The following is a 24337-nucleotide window of genomic DNA, read 5'->3' as shown; positions in this document are numbered from 1 at the left end:
CAACACATTGTTTTCTCAGCCTGATGTATGTTTGTTAGTAGTGGAGTAGCCTAATAGTGCAGTGGGCTGAGAAACTGGGGATCTTAGTTCAATTCCCTCGGCAGCTCCCCTTGTAACCCTGGCCAAAGTCACTTAACCCTCTGTTGTCCCAGGTACAAAAACTTAGATGTTGAGTTCACTCAGGACAGAGAAAAAGTACCTGTTTATAATAGATGTAAACCCTTTACCTTTACCCTTTATTAGAGTACTCAAGTTTTTAGACTTCTTAGGATAAAAAGAATAGAATTGTTATTACTGTTCTACATAAGGCCTAATCCCAATCTCAAAAGGTACAAAATTTCCAGCCCTGATCTAGCTCATCCTAGCATTCCTGTTATATTCTGCTTTCTTTTGGCTAATGACTGCTTTCTGTGTCTTCCAGGACTACTGTGATGCTTTGGTCGTCAACTATTATGTAAGTTTACACATTAGTTCCTGCAAATCTGATATTTATACTGCTTCCCTAGTTAAAAAAAAAAAAACACCAAAAGACGTGTACAACAAATATAAAGTAAAATACTATGAGGGTAATTTTATAATTGCAAACATTGATAAATGTGACCATGCTTCTCCCTGTGTGGGCTTTGGCAAATTTTTCAATCAGAAGGATGTAGTAGGACTGTATTTACACTGTAAAAATGACTTCAGGGCACTTTTACAATTAAATTTGCAGTTGCTCTTTAGCATACATAAAGTTTCAGGGTTATATGGCACAATTTCATATTCATAATTTGTAATGACTTCTTTTTAGCTTATTGTGCGGGAACATGTGGGGTATAAATGTCATAAATAAACAATAAATAAATAAAATGTAAGTATGTAAATGTAAGTCATCCCCTCTCCCATCCTGCATCCTGAAACCCCTGAGCTGAGTCCAGACAGTTATGCATTTGAAGGCTATAAGTATTTAATTTTATGCATACATTGGCACAAAAGTTTATATAAATCGAATGTTTGTATTCGCACGCGTACTTTCAAAAGTGTAACCATATGTGTGTAAATTAGCTGCAGAAAAAACTGTCCACTTATATTCCCGAACATTATGTGCATTATGTCACCAAGAGTGAAGGGAAGGTGTTCCCACAGGGTGGGTTTTGGGGTGAAGCTTGCAAGTATGGGTATACGTTTACATAGAAAAAAGCACTGTTATAGTTTAACATTTTTATTGATGACAAATAAACATACATGTTTCCGAAAACTGACTAAAAAAAAACTTCCCTAGCATATATGAAAGTTGCAAGGAATACAAACATCATCAAACTTTTAACATTCCCCCCCTCAACCCATTAGCTATTTGTCAAGTCCTAATATTACATTTCAAGCAAGCAAACATGGTACATGCTGAAAAAAGCACTGTTATAAAAAGCAGGTATAAAGTTGTGCAGGTTCTTTTCTTAGGCAAGGGAATGTTTTCCCTTTGAAAATAGATACAAAATAAAAATTACCTGTAGGCTTTGGGGGTCAGTGTATAAACTCAGATAAGCCAGCATATCACAAAACAGCATGTAAAAAAACTCATGCTAGCTGCTTAACATGGGTAGGGCCAGGTTGTGGGTGTGAAATTGGCAGAGATAGGGCATTGCAGCCAGTGACAACTAATGTGCAGGCTGGTTTCACACATTTGCTATTATGTTCCCTCCCCTGATCCATTCCCCTTCCACATGTAGAACTCAGGTTCCCTAATCAAGGCGCTTTGATCCAATTCCCTCCCTGCAAACCTCACCCCACACGGTAATCCCCCTGATCCAATCCCTCCAGTGGCCTCCCCACCTAGGCCAGACCCCCATCACATGGCAACACCTGATTCAATCCTCTCCATAAGACCCCCCCCCAGGATAGGCCTTTACAAAAGGCCTCTCCCATGATTTACCCAGGGAGAGAGTTGTATGGGGCCTATTCTAGGGGGGGCCTAGTGGTCCAGGACAGGAGAGGTCTCCTTCTGCTCCCGTCCTGATGCTGCCCATGGTTCAAATTAGTTCATCTGAGCCCTAGATCTAATCCTCCAATTTTGAACCCAGGGCAGCACTGGGATTAGAGTGGAGGGGAAACACAGAGGGACCTTATTTTGTGACCATCTTTCTGACAACATTATACGTATACTTTGAAAATATTAGCCCATTGTCTAGTCCATACTGCATTTTGCTGACAAAGATAGATTGGTGGCTTTTAATAGATACAGGAATTTAAAGGATATCCTTGCACCATCAGTACTTCCAATGCCTCAGAAGACATTTTCCGTGTCACAACTGCTCTGTGTGTCACGTAAATCTTAAATCCAAGGTTTTTGTACATCCAGTTTCTGGTGATAAGTATGAACTAAGACGTTATTGTAATTGTAAAACTGAACATGTTGTCTATGTAATCATATGTCCCTGTAAATTATTATACATTGGAAAACCAATGAGGGCATTGAACAAAGGTTTTATAGCACACACGAGTTCAGTGAAGAGAGAGTCCATTGACAAACTGCTTGTGGAGCACATGTTATCCAGAAAACATGATTTTAATGACTTGCGTTTTATGTGTTGCACAAGATTAAAACACATTGAAGAGGTGGCGATGTTAATAAGTTGTTACTGCAGGAGGAATAGAGGTTCATATTTAAATACAACACTGTTACACCAAATGATTTGAATCTTGAATCAGATCTCTCTCTCTTTTTTTTTTTTTTTTTTTTAAATATTCAGAAGGACACTTTTTGTATGATAACCTTACAGTGCCTCAATATTACTGTGCATAATGTTTGACTCAATTGATTGGTTTTACAATATTTCTTCTCTATATTGTTATGATTCATTTTTATACGTACTAACACGTGTTTTTATCATTATTATTTATTATTATTATTTATTGCTTTTGTATCCCACATTTTCCCACCTATTTGCGGGCTCAGTGTGGCTTACAATACATTGTAACGATGGAAGTACAATAAGTTATTACATGATTATGGTTACATTATGAGGAGTTGAGTTGAAACAATGTCCAGGTATCGATAAGGGGAAAGAATAATAGTGAAGAGAAAAAGGCTGGGTGTGTTAGAATTATGGGGATAGGTGTAATAGGAGAATGTGTTAATGCGTTGCCAACAGTGTGTGTGGTCTTCATGTGCTTTGATCCTTTTGATAGATTTTTTCAAAGAGATGAGTCTTTAGTAGTTTGCGGAAGTTGGTTAGTTCATAGGTCGTTCTTAGGTTTCGTGGTAGTTTGTTCCAGAATTGCGTGCTCATATAGGAAAAGGTTGATGCGTGCATCAGTTTGTATTTTATGCCTTTGCAAGTTGGGAAGTGGAGGTTAAGGAAAGTTCTAGACTATCTTTTGGCATTTCTGGGTGGTAGGTCTATTAAGTCGGACATGTAGGCTGGGCCTTCACCATTAATGATCTTGTGGACTAGTGTGCATACTTTGAAAGTGATGCGTTCCATAAGTGGGAGCCAGTGTAGCTTCTCTCGTAGTGGTTTTGCACTTTCGTATTTTGGTTTCCCGAAGATGAGTCTGGCTGCTGTGTTCTGGGCTGTTTGAAGTTTCCTCAGTATTTGCGCTTTGCAACCTGCATATAGTGAGTTGCAATAGTCAAGATGGCTGAGTACGAGTGATTGCACTAGGTTGCGGAAGACGGATCTTGGGAAGAAAGGTCTTTTTCTCTTCAGTTTCCACATGGAGTAGAACATCTTTTTGGTTGTGTTGCTAGCGTGGGTTTCGCGTGTTAGATGGCGGTCGATAGTGACTCCAACGATCTTTAGGGTTTCTGAGATTGGAAGGTTTAGGTTTGGTGTGTTTATTGCGGTGAATTCATTAGTGTTGTATTGGGAGGTGAGTATCAGACATTGAGTTTTTTCTGCGTTCAATTTCAATCGAAATGCATTAGCCCAGGTGTTCATGATTTGTAGGCTTTGGTTGATTTCGTTAAGGATTTCTTTAGTGTCCTGTTTGAAAGGGATATACAGTGGTGGAAATAAGTATTTGATCCCTTGCTGATTTTGTAAGTTTGCCCACTGAGAAAGACATGAGCAGCCCATAATTGAAGGGTAGGTTATTGGTAACAGTGAGAGATAGCACATCACAAATTAAATCCGGAAAATCACATTGTGGAAAGTATATGAATTTATTTGCATTCTGCAGAGGGAAATAAGTATTTGATCCCCCACCAACCAGTAAGAGATCTGGCCCCTACAGACCAGGTAGATGCTCCAAATCAACTCGTTACCTGCATGACAGACAGCTGTCGGCAATGGTCACCTGTATGAAAGACACCTGTCCACAGACTCAGTGAATCAGTCAGACTCTAACCTCTACAAAATGGCCAAGAGCAAGGAGCTGTCTAAGGATGTCAGGGACAAGATCATACACCTGCACAAGGCTGGAATGGGCTACAAAACCATCAGTAAGACGCTGGGCGAGAAGGAGACAACTGTTGGTGCCATAGTAAGAAAATGGAAGAAGTACAAAATGACTGTCAATCGACAAAGATCTGGGGCTCCACGCAAAATCTCACCTCGTGGGGTATCCTTGATCATGAGGAAGGTTAGAAATCAGCCTACAACTACAAGGGGGGAACTTGTCAATGATCTCAAGGCAGCTGGGACCACTGTCACCACGAAAACCATTGGTAACACATTACGACATAACGGATTGCAATCCTGCAGTGCCCGCAAGGTCCCCCTGCTCCGGAAGGCACATGTGACGGCCCGTCTGAAGTTTGCCAGTGAACACCTGGATGATGCCGAGAGTGATTGGGAGAAGGTGCTGTGGTCAGATGAGACAAAATTGAGCTCTTTGGCATGAACTCAACTCGCCGTGTTTGGAGGAAGAGAAATGCTGCCTATGACCCAAAGAACACCGTCCCCACTGTCAAGCATGGAGGTGGAAATGTTATGTTTTGGGGGTGTTTCTCTGCTAAGGGCACAGGACTACTTCACCGCATCAATGGGAGAATGGATGGGGCCATGTACCGTACAATTCTGAGTGACAACCTCCTTCCCTCCGCCAGGGCCTTAAAAATGGGTCGTGGCTGGGTCTTCCAGCACGACAATGACCCAAAACATACAGCCAAGGCAACAAAGGAGTGGCTCAGGAAGAAGCACATTAGGGTCATGGAGTGGCCTAGCCAGTCACCAGACCTTAATCCCATTGAAAACTTATGGAGGGAGCTGAAGCTGCGAGTTGCCAAGCGACAGCCCAGAACTCTTAATGATTTAGAGATGATCTGCAAAGAGGAGTGGACCAAAATTCCTCCTGACATGTGTGCAAACCTCATCATCAACTACAGAAGACGTCTGACCAAGTATTAGGTCTTGTTTGCCAGAGGGATTAAATACTTATTTCCCTCTGCAGAATGCAAATAAATTCATATACTTTCCACAATGTGATTTTCCGGATTTAATTTGTGATGTGCTATCTCTCACTGTTACCAATAACCTACCCTTCAATTATGGGCTGCTCATGTCTTTGTCAGTGGGCAAACTTACAAAATCAGCAAGGGATCAAATACTTATTTCCACCACTGTATATTGTTACGTCGTCAGCATATATGTATGGATTGAGGTTGTGGTTTGATAGAAGTTTTGCTAAGGGTGTCATCATCAGATTGAAAATAGTTGGTGAAAGGGGTGATCCTTGAGGTACTCCACATTCTGGTGTCCATGTAGTTGAATTTGATGTGACCTGGTATGAGCGCAAGGTTAGGAACCCTTTAAACCAATTTAGGACATTGCCTCCGATGCCAAAGTATTCAAGTATATGTAGTAGGATTTCGTGGTCAACCATATCAAAGGCACTTGACATGTCAAATTGTAGTAGGAGTATGTTGTTGCCGGTTGCAATCATTTGTTTGAATTTAGTCATCAGGGTAATTAATACTGTTTCTGTGCTGTGATTCGATTGGAATCCTGATTGGGCGTCATGCAGTATGGAGAACTTGTTTAGATAGTTTGTGAGTTGTTTTGTTACGATCCCTTCGGTCATTTTGGTTATTAGTGGTATGGATGCTATTGGTCTATAATTAGTTATTTCGCTTGCACTTTTTTTTGTGTCTTTGGGTATTGGGGTAAGTAGAATTTTTCCTTTTTCTTTTGGGAAGAGTCCGTTTTGTAGCATGGAGTTTATATGGTTCGTTAGGTCTATTATGAATTGTTGAGGAGCTGATTTCATGAGGTTGTTTGGGCATACATCTAGTTTGCAGTGGGATTTGGCGAATCTTTTGAGTGTTTCAAAGATGAGGTCTTCTGATGTTAATTCAAATTCGGTCCAAGTTCTGTCTGCTGGGTATATTCCATCTTCTGGGTCTAGACAGTCTAGGAGTGTGGTGTATTCATTAGGGCTAGTGGGTATTTTCAGTCGTAGTTGTATAATTTTCTCTTCGAAGTATTTCGCAAGGTTGTCTACACTTGGTACGTCTTTGTTGTTGTTTGTAACTGGCATGGTGTCTAGCAATTTATTCACGAGGTTGAAGAGTTTGTGTGTCTCTTTGTAGTTTGGTCCGATTATTGTTTTGTAATGTAGTTGTTTAGTTTGTTTTATGGTGTATTTGTATTTCCTCCGAAGTAGTTTCCAGGCAATTAGTGTTTGTTCATCTTTCTTTTTGTACCAAGCGCGTTCTAGTTTCCTGACTTGTGTTTTAAGGTCTTTCAGTTCTTCAGTAAACCAGGAATTTGGTTTTTTCCTGTGTGATATTCTGGTTTGGATTGGGGCGATTTTGTGTAATGTTGTTTTACATGAGTTCATTAATATGTATAAACAGATTTATTTATATGTACTAAACTTTTAGTATGGATTCATAAAGTACTAATTTAAACATTTATTTACAGTAGCACATGATTTACTTAATGAGTGATTTTACTGTATTTACTGCTTTATCCATTTTATGATTCATAGAAATATATTTACATATGTTTTCAGTTTGAGTTCATTTATATGTATTAAAAGATTTGTATGTATTGATTTATGCTTTTATTATTGGTCCATTTGTCTAATTGTAAGGTCAACTTTTAGTTCATTTTGGCACTTATTTATGTAACTTTTTTTGCTTTTATATTATTTTAAACATAATTCCAGTCGAAGACCATTTGGTTTTGATATCCAATGATGTCATCAGCATCATTGGAACACACCAAATATGGCCACTGGAAAGCATAAAAATTTTATTTTTTTAAATGTTTTTACAGCATCTTAAATGTCGTTTTTCAGTAAAAATGAGTGATTCTGGGAGGGGAGACACAGCTGTAATGGATTCAACACATAGGGGTCCTTTTACAAAGGAACAGGAGGGCCCATGCATGTACAGTGTGTGCCAAATTGGCACTACCGCATGGCTAGGGCATGAGCCAGGCGGCAATTCCGAATCTGGCGTGTGCCGAATCCCGCAGTAAAAAATAATTTTCTACCATTGCCGCTTACCCGGTGGTAAACAGCAGTTGGCGCACGCTGTATGCTTACCGTGCAGGTATCGAGTGACACCTTACTACAAGGTCATTGGGTGGCGGTAAGGTCTCAAGCCAAAAATGGGCATGCGCTGGTTTCAATTTTAGCGCACATCCATTTTCTGGCCCCTTAAAAAAAGGCCCTTTTTCCTAGACGTGGTAAAAAATGGCCCAGCGTGTGCCCAAAAGATGCACTCACACTACCGCAGGCCACTTTTTACCGCAGCTTAGTAAAAGGACCCCATAGCATGCTAGCAGTCTCAGGGGACTTTTACTAAGTTGCTTAAGCGCCTACGCTTGTACAGCATGCATCAAATTGGAACTACCACCCAGCTACTGCATACCCCGGGCAGTAATTACAAAGCGTCCAAAACACATGGTAGAAATTTTCTACCATGTGGCACTTACCCAGCAGTAATCAGCATTGTATGCGCGCTGACAATTACCGCCCGGTTAATGCATGAGACCTTATTGCTAAGTCAATGGGTGGCGGTGAGGTTTCATGCCAAAAATAGATGCTCACTGGTTTTAATTTTGCCACACATCCGTTTTTGGCCACAAAAATAAATTCCCGGGTAGCGCCAGTGTCTGTGATTGAAATGAAGTGTCTCCCTTGGTGTGCTTTCCCGGAGTGATTAGCCAATGCAGTGTATCCATTTGCGTGCAAGAGTGTGGATCACTCTGGCGGAAGTTCACCTCCTAGACTTGCTTTACTTTAGGCTTGCTTCTTTTGGGCGAGTGATTCTCGGGTGTGGAGGAACGTGCTTGCTCAGAATCTGATGACTCTTCTGAGTCAGAGTATGACTGTGTGCTTTTGTGAGCCATGTTATGGGCCTTCACATATTCTGCTGTTCGCTGGCAAAATCTTCAGCGATAATGCGTCTGAACTGACTCTCTCTGCCATCCTACTTTATACCTTCTTCGAAAACTTTTATTTGGGCCTCAAGGACAGCTGCTTCTTCCTTCTGCTGGAGCAACTCTAGGACAATGTCTAACTCTGCCTCATTGCGTTCAGAGGCAGCAGCAATGGCGGCAGTCTTAGCTTCAGCAGCAGCATTAGCCGCAGCATTCAAAGCTGCTTTCTTTCTCTCTTCTTCTAGTTTAAGTTTCTCCATTTATATAGCTGCTTCTTGCTCACCATAAAGAACTCTCGATTTGGCCACAACTGAATCCATTTGCAACTTAAGAGCCAGGGCCGCCGAGAGGGGGGGACAGGGGGGACAAAAGTTCCCGGGCTCGGGCCTCCGGGGGGGGGCCCGGCGCCGCCGCAGTCCGGCCCACCCGCTCTCCGTCACTCCCACAACTAACCTGAAGCGCCTTCATCTTCGACGCAAGCAGCAGCAGGGCAGGCCACTCCTTCCTTCCGTGTCCCGCCCTCGCCTGACGTAACGTCCGCGAGGGCGGGGCAGGGAAGGAAGGAGAGGTCTGTCCTGCTGCTGCTTGCATCGAAGATGAAGGCGCTTCAGGTTAGTTCAGAGGGCCCGGCACTGGCAGCGGGTGGAGGGGGGCCCGGCGACCTCGGGTGGGGGGGGCGTAATGTGACGTGACCTCGGGGGGGCGGGCCCTGGGGGCGGCCTTGTCGCGGGCCTGGCCCCGGCTCTCAGCGGCCCTGTTAAGAGCAAGAGAGACAGTAGTGCACCTGCTAGTATGGATTGTCCTGTGTGATTTCAGGGACCTAGTACTTCTAGTGCTGCCATAATGTTGGGACAGATTCTGCTCTACAGGGACTGTGTGTGTTTTTTGTGCCTTTAATTACTTCGGCCACCATGGCCTGTTATGTGAGGTCTGTGGCCTGCTGTCTCTTCTTCTGGGACAAACTGTCAGATGTTTTTTGCCTGCTCAGAAATTCACAATATTCCTGTGGTTTCTGTTTGATATTGCTGATAGGCAGCCTGCAGCAGGTCAGTATTTAAGTCCTCAGCCTGGCCTCCCTTTGGAACTTCATGCATTCCTTCCTGTACTTTGACCCAGAGTTTGTTCACAAGGGAAATCTATCTTTTTACTTCAGCTAGCTTCATACACCTCTTTGACTTTCTCTATTGGTTTATGTAGTCTTGTGGACTTTGAACCCCTGTCACTGCTGTTGCTGGGTTATGCTGTGTCTGTGTGCTATTCAGTTACTTCAGCCTCCTCAGTTACTGGTTTGTCTGACTGTATGACTTAAGAGTCTGCCATGACTTCAGCAGCAAAGATTAGATAACGACCCCATCATTGGTTTTACTTACCCCACCTCCCCATTCCCCCTCTACTCATCCCATCCTTCTCTTCTCCACAGTGGCGTTCCTAGCGTTGACGACACCCGGGGAGGATTGCCGATGCGCCCCCCCCCCCCCCCGGCGAAATGACACCCCCGCCCCCCCTGGGTGCACGCCACTGGGGGGGTGCCGCGGCGCGCACCTGTCAGCTGTGAGTTCGAATCGCTACGCTAAATTCTCTCGTTCGCTGCAGCTCCCTCCCTCTGCCCTGGAACAGGAAGTAACCTGTTCCGGGGCAGAGGGAGGGAGCTGCAGCGAACGAGAGAATTTAGCGTAGCGATTCGAACTTGAGCCGATAGGCGCGCACCGCAGCACCCCCCAGCAGCGTGCACCCGGGGCAGACCGCACCCCCCCCCCCCCCCCCTTGGTATGCCACTGCTTCTCCATCTCCCCTTTATTTTATCCCTCCTTAACCCTTTTCTCCCAAATTATACTATCCTATCCTGTCTACCCTCTCTTATACTAATCATACATTATCAAGATCAACTTATCATACACTATCAAGTTCAACTTATATTGTTTTGAAATTTCTATTATATGACTTTGTATTTCAAATTACTATGTAAGCTGCATTGAGCCTGCATTGTGTGGGAAAGCGCGGGGTACAAATGTAATAAATAAATGTGACTGCAAACCTTGGCTTTGTGCCAAAAAATGTTATGTTTTGCTGAGAGGCTAGGAAAGTCTATATGTGGTATTTTTTTTTTCATTTGCAAGCAATGAGTGTGCTTTGGAGAGGGGTGTGTCCCAAATGGATGCTTTTTGCTTGAGACCGACAAAGCTACAATGTCTTGGCAGCCTGTGTCCAGGGGTGTGCTGGTAAATTTTTAACAGTAGGCTATTTCTCCGGACGTAGCCAGCTCTGCAGTTGGGCCAGGGGTGGAGGGGGGGGGCAACACTTGCCTCTCTCTCCTCTCTCCCTTCGTGCGGGCACGCTAGGCATACCTTTGCTGGCAACCAATAAACGGACTGCCACCACTCCCAACGTCTTGCTCTGAGCAGCATGCTGAAACTTCTCACACATGCTGGAGAAGTCCCAGCCTGCTGCTCAGAGCTGGAAACAAGGAGCTGGGAGCAGCAGCAGTCTATTTACTTGGCTGGCAGGGCTCAGCATCCCCACCAGCAAAGTAAAAGAGAATTCAGCAGGGGGCCCAAGCCCACATTTTGGGAGCCAGTTGTTAAAGTAGCCATGGAGGGCCCTACTTTAACAACCGGCTCCCAAAATTCTTAAAAACTTAACAACCGGCTCTTGCGAGCCTGTGAGAGCCTGCTCCAGCACACCACTGCCTGTGCCCAAATTGCTACTTTGTTTGCGATGACTATAGTAAGGATGAGAGGGTTTGCTGCAAGAGTAGATACTTTACTGATTGCTATGGCAATGATGAAGCTTATGCAAGAATTGTTACTTTTGCTAACTGTGCATCTGCCAGCTAATTAATTATGCACGTTTGCACTAACTGTATGCTGTCTGCTTAGATGACCAGCACCAATCACATTAATTTCTGCTTTCTAATATACTTGTGATGATGCCTGTAATATTCTGCACCTTGCACCTTTCCCAAGTTTATTGTGTCATTGTAGTTTCTACAAATTTTCACTGTACAGTCTTTGCAGAAGTGCTGTCTAGAGAATGACAAAGTTTGTCCCCGTGGGTTCTATCTCCGGCCCCACCCCATTCCCACAGGTTCTGTCTCCGTCCCCGCCCCATCCCCGCAGCAACAATATGCTATGCAACTACTGTGTATAAATTACAAACAGAAAACAATAACAGCGAGCAGCTATAATAACCCTCCTCACCACCACCCTCTACCCTTCCAACCCCAACAATAGCTGATTTCTACTACCCCAAGGAATCCTAATCCAGCCTGTTAAAATGTCCAGGGGTACAAAATACAACCCGTTCTGTCTGCCCCAGAGGGGAGAAATATTTCCCTGTTTAATCTGTGAATTAATAAGAAGTTATCAACAATCTCAAGATTCAGTGTAGCTCTCTCGTCTTCCACAGTCCTTCCTGTAATAGAAGATATATTCTTAGAAGATGTGCTGGTAGCAGGATGTACATGATCCCCCATGCAAATTTTGCTAGTTGTGGCCAGCATGTTTGCTTGTTTTTCCAAAAAAAATCAAAATATAAATAACAGTCCAGTTCATTAACAGGCTTCAAAGTAGAAAATGACATTGGGACAAAGTTTGTACCCATCACCATGGAATCTCTCCCTGTTCCCACCCCGTCCCCGTTGAATCTGTCCCTGCCCCATCCCCGTAAGCTCTGTCTCCGCCCCCGCGGTTACCACAGGTCCCCATCCCTGTGTCATTCTCTAGTGCTGTCTCACACACTTAGCTAAACCATAGTATAGCACATCACTGTGAAGACTCAGAACTCTTGAATCAAAACTTCTTTAATGCAAATCAAACAAAGAAAATATGACTTACAGTTTGTAGTGATGCATAAATGTCTCGGCCTTGCAAAACTGGGAGTCTGACCTCTACCAGCTCACCCAGTAACCAGGGAAACCAGCACTGGCTGATGAGTAATGCTGTCAATAATTTTAAATGGTGAAAATCTGATGATGTTACAAGGCTTTTGAAAGACTTAAAGCAGCAAGCACAGTGTTAGATTCAGTCCATATCAAGCATGCTGCAGACAGATTCCTATTACTCAATGGAAAGAGAATGTGCAGGCTACATACACAGACAAAAAACGAGCCAAAAGGAAAAGTCCCACAAGGCATAAGGAACTGGGCCAATCACTAACTGGGTAGCATGCTGAATATCGCCTGCCCACAGATATTTAGGCTGCAGCCAAAGGCCAGCACAGAGCCTGATTCATATTTAATGATACCAGTCGAGCTGTGTAAAAAAAAGTTACAAGGAATGTATAGATAAATGCATGAAAAATATACAACAAATCAAACATCCACCACTACTACATACCACACCTTCCCCACCAATATTCCCCTACACCCCTACATCCAACTTCCCTTCTTAACCAGGTAATAAATATATCACTATAGTTTTATAAATCCAACTTGATAGGCCCTGAGAGATTTCCATAATCAAGTGTACACAAAGAACACAAGCAACGTGAAACAATCCCTAAGTACATAAATTTGGACACCCAATATAACTCAGAGGAAACCAAATTACATAGTTTGTCTGTTGAATATGAACAAAAGAACATAATCACAGTCTTGAAGATGTTAATGGTATATCCCATTGACCAGCTAAATAAATTAGAGTGTCATCCACATAAAAAGAAACGATTTGAAACTCCTCTCCATCTGGATTCCTTTCACCCTACCTGTTTTAGCTAGAGGCTCAATGACCAGTTTTAAATAGGAGAGATGAGGGGGGCAACTCTGCTGGGTACTCTTCCCCAACCAAAAAACAGGGGAAGTCCAACCATTAGCAGCACTGTAGTTGAGCCAAGTGCAAATCCTGCACCCACCTAATAAAAGAAACTCCAAAGCTTTCTAAAATTCGATAAAGATAAGACCATTCCACTTTATCAAAAGCTTGTTCCTCATCTAGAAAAACTACTACTGATTTATTGTGCTGCTTAGTAGCCAAATGAATATTATTAAGTAAGCATCTTATATTATCAGACCCACACGTACCCTTAACAAAACCAGTTTGCTCTAGATTTATTGTGCAAACAATAATTCATTCAACTCATTTATTTAGAACCTTAGTTTGCTGGAAAACTGCTGACAGTACTAATTTACTGTTCAATTCTGAACCAGAATTTCAGAGGGACAATAACTTCACATCGGATTGCCTGTCATGAGAACTAAAGTGAGCAGAATTACAATGATTGGATTGGAAACATGTTTATTTATTTATTTGGATTTTGCCCACACCTTTTTCAGTAGTAGCTCAAGGTGAGTTACATTCAGGTACACTGGATATTTCTCTGTCCGAGGAGGTCTCACAATCTAGTTTGTACCTGAGGCAATGGCGGGTTAAGTAACTTGCCCAAGATCACAAGGAGCAGCAGTGGGATTTGAACCGGCCACCTCTGGCTTTCAAGACCAGTGCTCTAACCACTAGGCCACTCCTCCACTCTGTTAAGAATCTGGGGGTCCATTAGTGGGGCCTGTTAGCTTTTCTGAAGGGGGAGCTAACTCTTTATGCCTCCTTAGACCTGGTGTTTAGGTTACTGCATTGTGCTCACCTTAAAGTCTTCTGCACCAGGTTCTCTGCATCAGGGCAGAATAGCCAATAGCCCCTTTACCATTCATTTAAATATGCTATGCACTGGTGCCTAACGAAAGATTTTGCTTCACTGTAAAACTTTTTTTCCCCCATTGAGCAGCTATACTTGTTCATAAACCTCTTGCTAACCACGTGCTTTTTGCCTGCGGTAGCTTTCTGCTTTGACCCCCAGAGTGTGGGAAAGACTCAAGTCAAAACCAAGGACCTTGAGTTTCTCCCACCAGGACACTATCATCCAGGAAGTGCCTGTTTGTATTTAAATAACTGGAAGATGGAAAGTGTGTGTATTGACAATCAGTGGGCACTGTGACAGCTGGACCCCCTCCCCCCCTCCCCCTGATTTTAAACCTTCTATTTAAATTATTTTCTAAATAACTGTAGTCCATTTGGTACAAGTCTCTTATCTCCAGAGCAAGTACCCTTAACTTCATTATGCACCCTCTATCAAATTGAAACATCTAACTTCAATCTTCAGCATTTATCTGAAGATGGAGCCTTCTGCTGAGAGGACTGTTGCTAACTTATGAATAAGAATGTTCAGTATGTCTTCTAATAAGCTTAGATAGAATGCCCTTGAAATTTGCTTTGCCTGCCCTGTTCCAAAGATTGTCTTGTTGAGACTGTGTTCTCTGATTCTTTAAAAGCAAAACAAAACAGTAAGCCTATATCAAATTGTGGCTTGCAGTTGCTGTGATTGTAACCAGTTATTTAAGGGTAAGGGTGATGCTTTAGATTAGTTCAGTTAATAGGAGCCTTTTGTATAGTGGAATAGGGTTTGTAATTGGTATTGTAATTCTTTTAATTTTATGTTGCATATGTGTAAACTGCATTGGGCATTCTGCGGGTGTGATATATAGGTCATAAATTAAATAAAACAGCCAGTAAATACTACCTCACTATTCTCTGCTGTTTTGCAAGTAGGCATTCCCCAGAATATAGTCAGATTAGAGGAGAAGCGTACACATGCAGGATTGCATTTTCTCCTTGGATCTCCACCAGCAGAAATAATATTTTTAAAATATGCAGGCCCTTTCATACCTGTGTGCCTTTTAGGCAGATTTCAAAGTGAATTTACCCAGGTCATTTCACTTTGAAAATCTGACTAAAATGTAACTGTGTACTTAGGGATATAATAAATAGGAAACAGATATATCTAAAGAAAAGTATTTTCAGGAGCGCTGGTCTATTTTGCATTCATGTCCCACAGTTCTGTATCTCTGGTGTTTCATGCATGCTTACATCACACCTAAATGATAGATGTGTAAATGTTGTTGTTGTTTTTTTTTTTTTTTTTTGTAACAGTCTGTAATATTAGCACTGTTTTTAAAACTAATTTACCTAGTTAAATGGGCTATTTGAAAATTATCCATCCTTCCTGCAGGTAAAAGTTACGTTGTTGGTGCTTTGAGTATATGTGGCTGTCAAGATCTATTGATTTGCTTCAACTACAGCCCAAGTCAGCTCACAGGAGGAGATGGGAGATTGAAATACATGGATGTGGTACAATTTCTGAAGGGTAGCTACTTTCACTGTACATCAAGATACTCAGCATGATATTCTATATAGGGAATCAAGATTGGATCAGGAAGGTCAGATGCTGACTGAGTTCCATTGAAAATGTGATGATAGATGGGCAAGAAGAGAAAAGGGGAGGACCACCTACCCGCCTGGGTCTAGCTCTGCCCTGGCCATGGTCCAGTCATCAATTCAGAGCTTTGCAGTTTCTGGCTTTGGTGCTACTCAAGTTTTGTGTGACTTTTGGACGGGACAAGGAGAAACCGTCATTGCTATTTTGGAAGGTTCGCTAAGTCCTGATCAATGTGAGCGTTCTCCGAGACCATGTTCTCCAGTTATGCTGAAGGTATTACCAGCAAGCTCTGATGTGGAAGTCACTGCAGAGGTTGCTGGTCATGGCGGGATTCTTTCGGTGATGAATGCACTACACCCTCAGGAACTGAGTCCTTGTCCTGCTATGGAAGGTGAGAGGGCTAGAGGAGATATGCTGTGGTTCCAGGGACAACAGATATAACAGCAAATGGAAGGAGATGGTCAGAAACTGTGTCTCTGGCAAAAACTCTGTACAGCTATTGACGGTATGGAACACTTGATTACACAAAGATTAGATTAAATTTGGGAAGGTTTAATATCTGTACAAGACCAGGTGGGTCTATATCAAGAGCTGTTGTAAAACCATACTAGGAAGTTGGAACAATTAGACAAAGAACTGGGAATAATACAAGGATGTCAGCAAGATCTGATTATTTAGATTCTAAGCTCTTTTGAGCAGGGACTGTCTACGTCAGGTGTTCAGCTCTGCGTGCGTCTGGTAGCGCTATACAAATAATAATAAAGGATAAGAATTGGATACTTTAAAAAAATGGAAATGAAGGAAAACTTTAATAGGCATCTGAATTTGGGATTCATTAATTTTCCCAAGACTCCCTTATTGTCAGCCATGGACATGATTAAAAAATATTTTGGGAAGATTTTGCAGATACCAAAGGAGTCTTTCCCTCCCTTTACAAGGGCTTTCTGTGTGACTACAGGAATTGTTAAGAAGGAGAAAGACAAAAAGAAAGCTGAAACATCAAAGCAACATGAAATATGTGGGAATTGCTGGAAAGGTGCTGTGCCGGTTCAAGGGATTTCTAACTACTTGATCTTACAGGGTGAAGATGAGAGATGTTCTATCTTGCAGCTGGCAAAATCCAAATGGTGTCCCTCAAGGATCTCTGCTATCCCCAACACTTTTCAATTTATTTCTACATTCATTCCTTAGCATCAGCAGCAGATGAATCAAGAGACGTGTGTCTGTCTACCAGCAGGTGGAGATAGAGAGCACTGATTTGAATTGTACCTTATGAGACGTAATGATCCCTGGCCAACCAGTATTCTCTATCTCCAGCAGGTGGATGGACAAACTTCCACAGATTCCTGGCTTCTTCTGCTTGCAGCTCTAGTTTTTCTACTTTAGTGGAGCTTGGGGCTGCTTTAGCTGTCCAGTGCCAGCTTTTGAGAGTATGCCTGGTGATTCTAGGTCCCTCTCCTACCCCTGACCCATGTCTTTGCCCTTTGCCCACTGTTTCTCTTTCCTCACAGAATTTAAGGGGAAAAAAACCACAGGAACAGACTGACAGACGTCACATCTGGTTTAGTGGGCTACCACCTCTCAGGGTCCTGGTGAACTGTTAAGTGAGAGTGTGAGGTCTTTCCCTGGGCTCCCGCAGCATTAGCTTCTAAGGGGGAGCACTCCAGCTAGCCATTGTGGCACTGGTGAGTGTGCTTTTAAACCTCTTTTCTGGACTGCACTCACATCGTTTTCTTTCGGTTTCTCTGCATGACGGCTGAACTTGTTAAGTGGCGAGCAGCATCAGGAGTTTGTCCAGGGGGGTGTTTGTGCCTGGGGTTGCATACGATCATGGCGGAGATGTTGGCATGATGCTTTCTCACAAGAAGAAAGCACAGCCATCTTCCCGTCATCCAGCCGTGGTGTCGGTGGCCATTTTGTCTTCCTGTGATACTGAGACCACTGTGGCTCCCACTGTGCTCCCAATTATGGGGGCGGTCATTTAGCTTCCTGCTGCATCCAAAGGTGCCGGCGGTAGCCCTGCTTCTTTGGGGGGGAAGGGGGGCACAAGGGAGTTCTTTTTTCCAGAGTTTATCCTATTACACCAAGCCTGTTTATTGAAGCGGGCTACTCCGGGGTCTGTTGCCTGCGGCTGGGGTGTTTGATGTGGCAGCTTCCCTCCCCCCCAGAACAGCTCTGCCTGGGTTCGGGCAGTCAGAGTCTAAACTGAAACATGTTTCTTCAGGTTCTGAGGAGGATTCGGCTGCCCCTTCCTTTCCTGTCCTCTCTGAGGGGGGGGTTTAGCCCCCTCTGCTCTTTCTGCTCAAGGGCTGTAAGATTTAGGAGAGTTTCTGCCAGATAAGGTGGATGACCTCACGGCAGTCCACAGGAAAGAGCTGTTGGTTTTTATTTCTAAAGTCTTGGAGGCATTGTGCAATTTTTTCCTCAGAGACGCAGTCGGTGGTTTCTTTTAACCCTAAGATGGCTAACACAAAGAAGCCGCCCAAAGCCTTTCCTATTCACAAGATGATGCAGGAGCTTCCAGGAATAACATGTATAGAATGCTTGTACGTTTGGGAAGCTTGCCAGGTGCCCTTGGCCTGGATTGGCCGCTGTCGTGGACAGGATGTTGGGCTCGATGGACCCTTGGTCTTTTCCCAGTGTGGCATTATTTATGTACTTATGTACTGCACAGTGGGCCATGCCTGATTCTGTTCTTCAGGTGGCCAAGGTGATGTCTTGGCTTTATCAGATCTCTCAGAGCAAGCAGGACAAGTTGTGTTTGCCTTAGGTAGATGCTTTGGTGGCTGTAGTGACTAAGAAGACAAGTTTGCCTGTGGGAGGAGGTTTAGCCCTTAAGAATGTTCAGGACCACAAGCATGAGGCTTCTCTGAAACTTTCTTATAAAGTTTCTGCACTTGCTCTGCAGACTGCGGTCTGCAGCTCGTATGCGGCTAGAGCTTGTTTGTTGTGGATTCAACAGGCCACTGATTCTGCAATTCAATCCAGAGCACGGCTTCTCCTGAGTTCCCAGATGTGGAAATGGGGTTGGCCTATTTAGCAGGTACTTTGTATGATCTGATCAAAACAAACTGTGCAAAATGAAGCTGATATTAAGTTGTAAGAAATCTGCTTAAATTTAACCTGATCCCTTACCTGATTAAGCAGATTTTTGGCTGACTTATGGGTCAGTCAGTTAATTTAGTGTATCTAGATTTTCAGAAAGCTTTTGACAAAGTGCTAAAGACTCTGAGGAAATTGAAAAGTCATGGGATAGGAGGCAATGTTCTGTTGTGGATTAGGAACTGGTTAATGGATAAAAAAACTGAGGGTAGGGTTAAATGGACATTTCTGTCAGTGGTGGAGAGTCCCAGGGATCTGTACTGGGACTGATACTATTTAACATATTTATAACTGATCTAGAAATGGGAATGAGTGAGGTGATTAAATTTGCAGATGACACAAAGCTATTCAAAGTTGTCAAAACACATGTAGACTGTGAAAAATTGCAGGAAGACCTTAAGAAATTAAAAGACTGGACATCCAAATGGCAGTTGAAATGTAATGTGGACAAATGCAAAGGGATGCAAATTGGAAAAAAAATAATCCAAATTATAGTTACCTGATGTTAGATTCCAGCTTAGGACTCAGCACTCAAGAAAAGGTGTCAACGTGGACAATATGCTGAAATCTTCTACTCAATGTGCGGCGGCAACCAAAAAAAGCAAGCACTATGCTAGGAATTATTAAGAAAGGGATAGAAAAATAAGATAAAGAATACTATAATGCCACTGTTTTGCTCCATGGTGCAACCTCACCTTAAGTATTGTGTTCAATTCTGGTTGCCGCATTTCAAAAAAGATATAATGGAACTAGAAAAGGTTCAAAGAAAGGCAACCAAAATGATTGAGGTATAGGTGCCACATATAAGAGGCTTTGGAAGGCTAAGCCTTCCCAGCCCCAACTGTCACCTTCCTTTCTCTCCTGCTGGCACCATTGCAGAGACCGTTGTCTTCCCAGGTTGGCGGCAGCAATAAAAGTAATGCAACGATGTGCAGGACCAGTTTCCTCTGCATGCCACCGCTAACTCTGCCGGTCACACCCTTCCGACATAGGAAATTTACATCAGAGGGGTCATGACCAGCAGAGCTAGTGGCAGCATGCAGAGAAAGCTGGTCCTACTCACCTTTGCATTCCTTTTAAAGTTGAGTGCTTCCAGCCTGCACCTACAAGGAAACACTACAAGAGGTTGAGTGGGAGGGGAGAAGAGAAAGCAGGTGATTCTGGATTGAGAGGGAGAGCAGAGAAAGAGATGAGGTAATGATGAAGGAGAAGAGAAAGAGAGAGAGAGAAAATGGGTAATGCTGGATGAGGGAGAAGCAACAGAGAGAGGTGTCACTTCCCCCAAAAGATTTTAACTTGCTCCACCATGTCCCACGTCACCCACCCCACCCCTTGTTAGCCTCCCCAAATGACTGTAACACCAACCACCTATGGATTAAGAGGATGGAACTCCTCTCATATGAGGAAAGTCTTAAAGAGGTTAGGGCTTTTCAGCTTGGAAAGGAGACAGCTGAGGGTGGATATGATAGAAGTCTGCAAAATCCTGAGTGGTGTAGAACGAGTAAATGTAAATCATTTGTTTATTCTTTCAAAACTTATTAAGACTACAGGACACTCATTGAAGCTACATGGTAATACTTAAAAAAAAAAATAGGAGGAAATATTTTTTCACTCAACCAATAGTTAAGCTCTGGAACTCATTAGTAGAGGATGTGGAAACAGTGGTTAGCATATCTGGGTTTAAAAAAGGTTTGGACAAGTTCCTGGAGTCTGCTATTGAGATAGAAATGGTGAAAACCACTGCTGTCCCTGGGATTGGTAGCATGGGATTCTGTTTGGTACTTGTGTCTTGGATTGGTCACTGTTGGAAGCAGGATACTGGGCTAGATGAACCATTGGTCTACCCCAGTATGGCTATTTTTATGTTCTTGTAAATTGTTTTGACTTGTCAGCTCCAGTGTATTCTTTCCAAAGAACTGGAAAATTTGATGACCTATCCTTTGAAAAATTTGAAAACTGATAGAATTGCAAAACTGTTAGGTTTTTTTTTTTTGTTACATTTGTACCCCACGCTTTCCCACTCATGGCAGGCTCAATGCGGCTTACATGGGGCAATGGAGGGTTAAGTGACTTGCCCAGAGTCACAAGGAGCTGCCTGTGCCTGAAGTGGGAATCAAACTCAGTTCACCAGGACCAAAGTCCACCACCCTAACCACTAGGCCACTCCTCCACTCACTTTGTTTTCTTTGAAAAATTGATCTACATATTGTTAAAATTGTTCAATGCTTGCTTACGCAGAGAATGGTAAGTCACATCAGCCATTACCATAGTTTTTCCGGAATTGTATCATTTTACTTTGTTCTACCACTTTAACAAAGCTATCTTTATTTTTTGCTTTATTTCAGATCTGGCCAGCAGTGCAAATTGCCAATTTTTATTTTATACCATTAAACCATAGGTAAGTAAGTGTGAGTGAGTTTTTTTTCTCATGTGTTTATGATGATCTTTAATAGTCAATTGGCTAACAAAATCAAGAAGATAGAGGGAACAGTGATTAAAGATAGAAAAACATATGTTGGTGTGAGGGGAGAGAATGGGTAATGGCTGATGGAGGAAAAGATTAGAGGGAGCAAGAATGAATGAGAAAAGGGAATTAATACATGGTGTGAATTAGAAAAAGCCGAGACGTTGTTAGGTGAGAGAAGAGGACATTGAAGGTGGAGAAGATCAGGTAGAGTACGACAAAATTAATATGGGCACCACAAGAGAAGAAGAAAGATGGACCCCCGTGTTTTTATGGCTATTATTCTCTTCATGCAGAAGTCTGCATCCTTTCCAAGCAAAACAGCCATTTTATGTTTTTTTTAATTTTATTTTTTAAGAACAAATAACAAATGCTGTAAAGAACTGATTCAGATTAGGGGGATGGAACTCCTGTCATAAGAGACAGCTGAGGGGTAATATAAAGGTCTTCAAAATCCTGAGTGGTGTAGAATGGGTAACTGTAAATTGATTGTTTATTCTTTTGAAAAGTAATAAAACTGGGGTACACTCATTGAAGTTACATGGGTCAGTTTTTCTTCCTTTGCAGTGTACAACTCCAAAGTTTGTATCCTGTAATTATGGAACAAAGTTTTCCCCTACCCCTACTGCCCTCTCCTTTCTCTTAGTGTCAGTGTCTTAGTTGGTGATCATATTTATTTTCTTTTTAGACAAGTAGTCTATGCCTTCCTTTCCTTTTCAAATTGACCATAAGACATGTACCGTATGGCTGTTAATTTTTCCATTAGCATCAATCTCCTCAGTTTATTAGTTTATTTTATACTTGGCATAGTAGGATGCTTAATGTGATCATTGAATTGAATGACACCATCCTTGGAAATCTGTAAATGCCAAAGCACAGCCCCTGAGGAAGCCGTTGTAGTGAAACAGATCTGGCCACCGTCGGGTGTTAGCTAAGTGCTCAACTTTTTTTCTTTTAGAAATGAGTTCAATATAAAGTGAGTATGAAATAAATAATAAAAGAATGCAGTCTTCAGTGAAAAATTAAGAAGAAAAGAAATAAGAAACAAATACATGTTTTAAACTAAGGATTAAAACTTAATAAATAAAAACTAATTTGAAAAAATATGCTACGAGGTTTTTAGACCGATGATAATCACCACAACCCCAGTTAAAGACACCAAAATCTAAGTAGGTGTCCGGGTGTATTGAGGTCTTTTCCTCGTTTAAGCAAGAACAGTGATATATATCTTGCAATAATACTGGACTCTTCAATATTTTGTCTAATTTGATTTTTTTTAGAGCCACAGTTACCTTTCCTCTTTTTTTGATCCAGGAGAGCATAACCACAATCCAAATAACAGTCCCGGACGGCCTACCAATGGCCCCTTATAACCACTGACTGGTGGGTTCTTCAAGTAGTCTGTCTCGGTTACACACATCATTGGTGTCAAAGACCACCAAATTGCACACTGTGAGCATCTTACATCAGCTCTCAGCACAAGCAGGTACTTGTAGAGGAAATCTCCACCATTCTACAGGCCAATACGGTCGAAGGGATTGTATTTCAGGTACTTCCTTGTGCCCAAAAAAATGGATGGAGTCTGTCCCATCCTAGACCTAAGGGCCTTGAACAAATTCCTGGTCAATGAAAAATTCAGGATGATTTCCCTGGGCACCCTCCTCTCTCTGATTCAGGAAGAAAGATTGGCTATGCTCTCTGGACTTGAAGGATACGTATACCCACATTTCAATACTTCCCAGCCACAGGAAGTATCTCAGATTCTGAGTGAGGAAACACCACTACCAATATCTTGTTCTTTTGGCCTCTCGTCAGCTCCTAGGGTCTTCACCAAGTATATAGCAGTAGTTGTAGCAAACTGGGAGTTTGTGTTTCCCTACTTGGACAATTGTCTGATCAAAAGCACAGACAGGAGGGGAGTGCAAGAGTCATGGAGAGAACTATTCAGGTGCTGGAGCTCCTAAGGTTTGTCTCAACTACCTCGTCCCACCTTCGAACTTGACAATTGGAGTATGTAGCAGCCCTGCTTGAACGGTGCAAGCTCAGGCTTTTCTGCCCCTAGTGAGAACAGGTACCTTGATAGCACTCACCACGCAAGTTCAAAGCAGCAAGCAGGTCACAGCTTGGCAAATGTTAAGATTGTTAGGCCACAAGGCCTTTACAGTGCATGTTGCTCCCATGGCTTGCCTCCATTTCAGAGAAGCCCAATGGACACTTGCTTCCCAGTGGTCTCAAGCTGCTGGGAACCTAGTGGATGTCATCCACATTTCTCCAGAGCTGATTCATTCCCTTCTCTGGTGGACAGTTCAGTCAAATTTGACAGTGGGACTCCCATTCCAAATTCTACCTCCTCAGAAGGTGTTGACAATGGATGCATCCAACTTGAGATGGAGTGCTCATGTGGAAGGACTCCACACCCAAGGAAAGTGGTCTGCTGAGGAGACAGATCTCCACATCAACCTCCTGGAGCTAAAGGCCATTTGAAGTGCTGTAAATTGTTCTCATTCAAACTGGCAATCAGTTTGTAATGTATGTGAACAAACAGGAGAGTATGGGATCCTACCCCTTGTGTCAGGAAGCAGTATGGATTTGGCAGTGGGCCCTCCTTGGTGGGAGGTACTTCGAGCCACGTCCCTGGCTTGCAAGGACAACAGCCTGGCAGACAGACTGGGGCACTTACTTGGTAGATCTTTTTGCCACTCATCTCAACAACAAAGTCCCTCAGTTCTGCTCCAGGCTCAGATTACATGGCAGACTAGCGTCAGATGCCTTTCTTCACTTTTGAGGAGGAAGGTCTTCTGTATGTATATCCTCTGATACTTCTTATAGAGAAGACACTGCTGAAACTCAAGCAAGATCAAGAAACTGATCCCAATCACCCCTTACTGGCTGTAGCAAATCTGGTTCCCACTTCTTCTGGAGATGTTCTTCAAAGAACTGTGGAGATTGGAGTGTTTTCCAACCCTCATAATGCAGAACAAGGGGTCCCTTCTGCACCCCTACCTCCAGTCCTTGGCCTGGAAGTTGAGAGCATAGAATTTCAATCCTTAAATCTGCCTGAGAATGCCTCAAAAATCTTGCTTGCTCCCAGGAAAGATTCTACAAAGAGGTGTTATTCTTTTAAATAGAGAAGGTTTGCCAGCTGGTGTGAGGGCAAGGCCCTAGATCCTCTTTCTTGCCCTACACAAAAACTGCTTAAATAACTCCTGCATCTCTTTGAGTCTGGTTTGAAGACCAACTCTGTAAGGGTACATCTTGG

General features: G+C 42.9%; 1 protein-coding gene across 1 annotated transcript in view; it reads left to right on the top strand.

The window, feature by feature from the left end:
• The window catches only part of MPV17 (mitochondrial inner membrane protein MPV17), a 146088-nt gene that overhangs the window by 116524 nt on the left and 5227 nt on the right, over positions 1 to 24337 (top strand). The window contains 2 exon segments of the mRNA XM_030198599.1: positions 422 to 454; positions 20960 to 21012. Of these exon segments, the coding sequence (XP_030054459.1) occupies positions 422 to 454; positions 20960 to 21012 (86 nt within the window).

This window comes from Microcaecilia unicolor, chromosome 3 (assembly GCF_901765095.1).
Source record: "Microcaecilia unicolor chromosome 3, aMicUni1.1, whole genome shotgun sequence".
NCBI classification, from domain to species: domain Eukaryota; kingdom Metazoa; phylum Chordata; class Amphibia; order Gymnophiona; family Siphonopidae; genus Microcaecilia; species Microcaecilia unicolor.
Note: the sequence above shows the minus strand (reverse complement) of the source record. Positions and strands in the feature narration are given on the sequence as shown.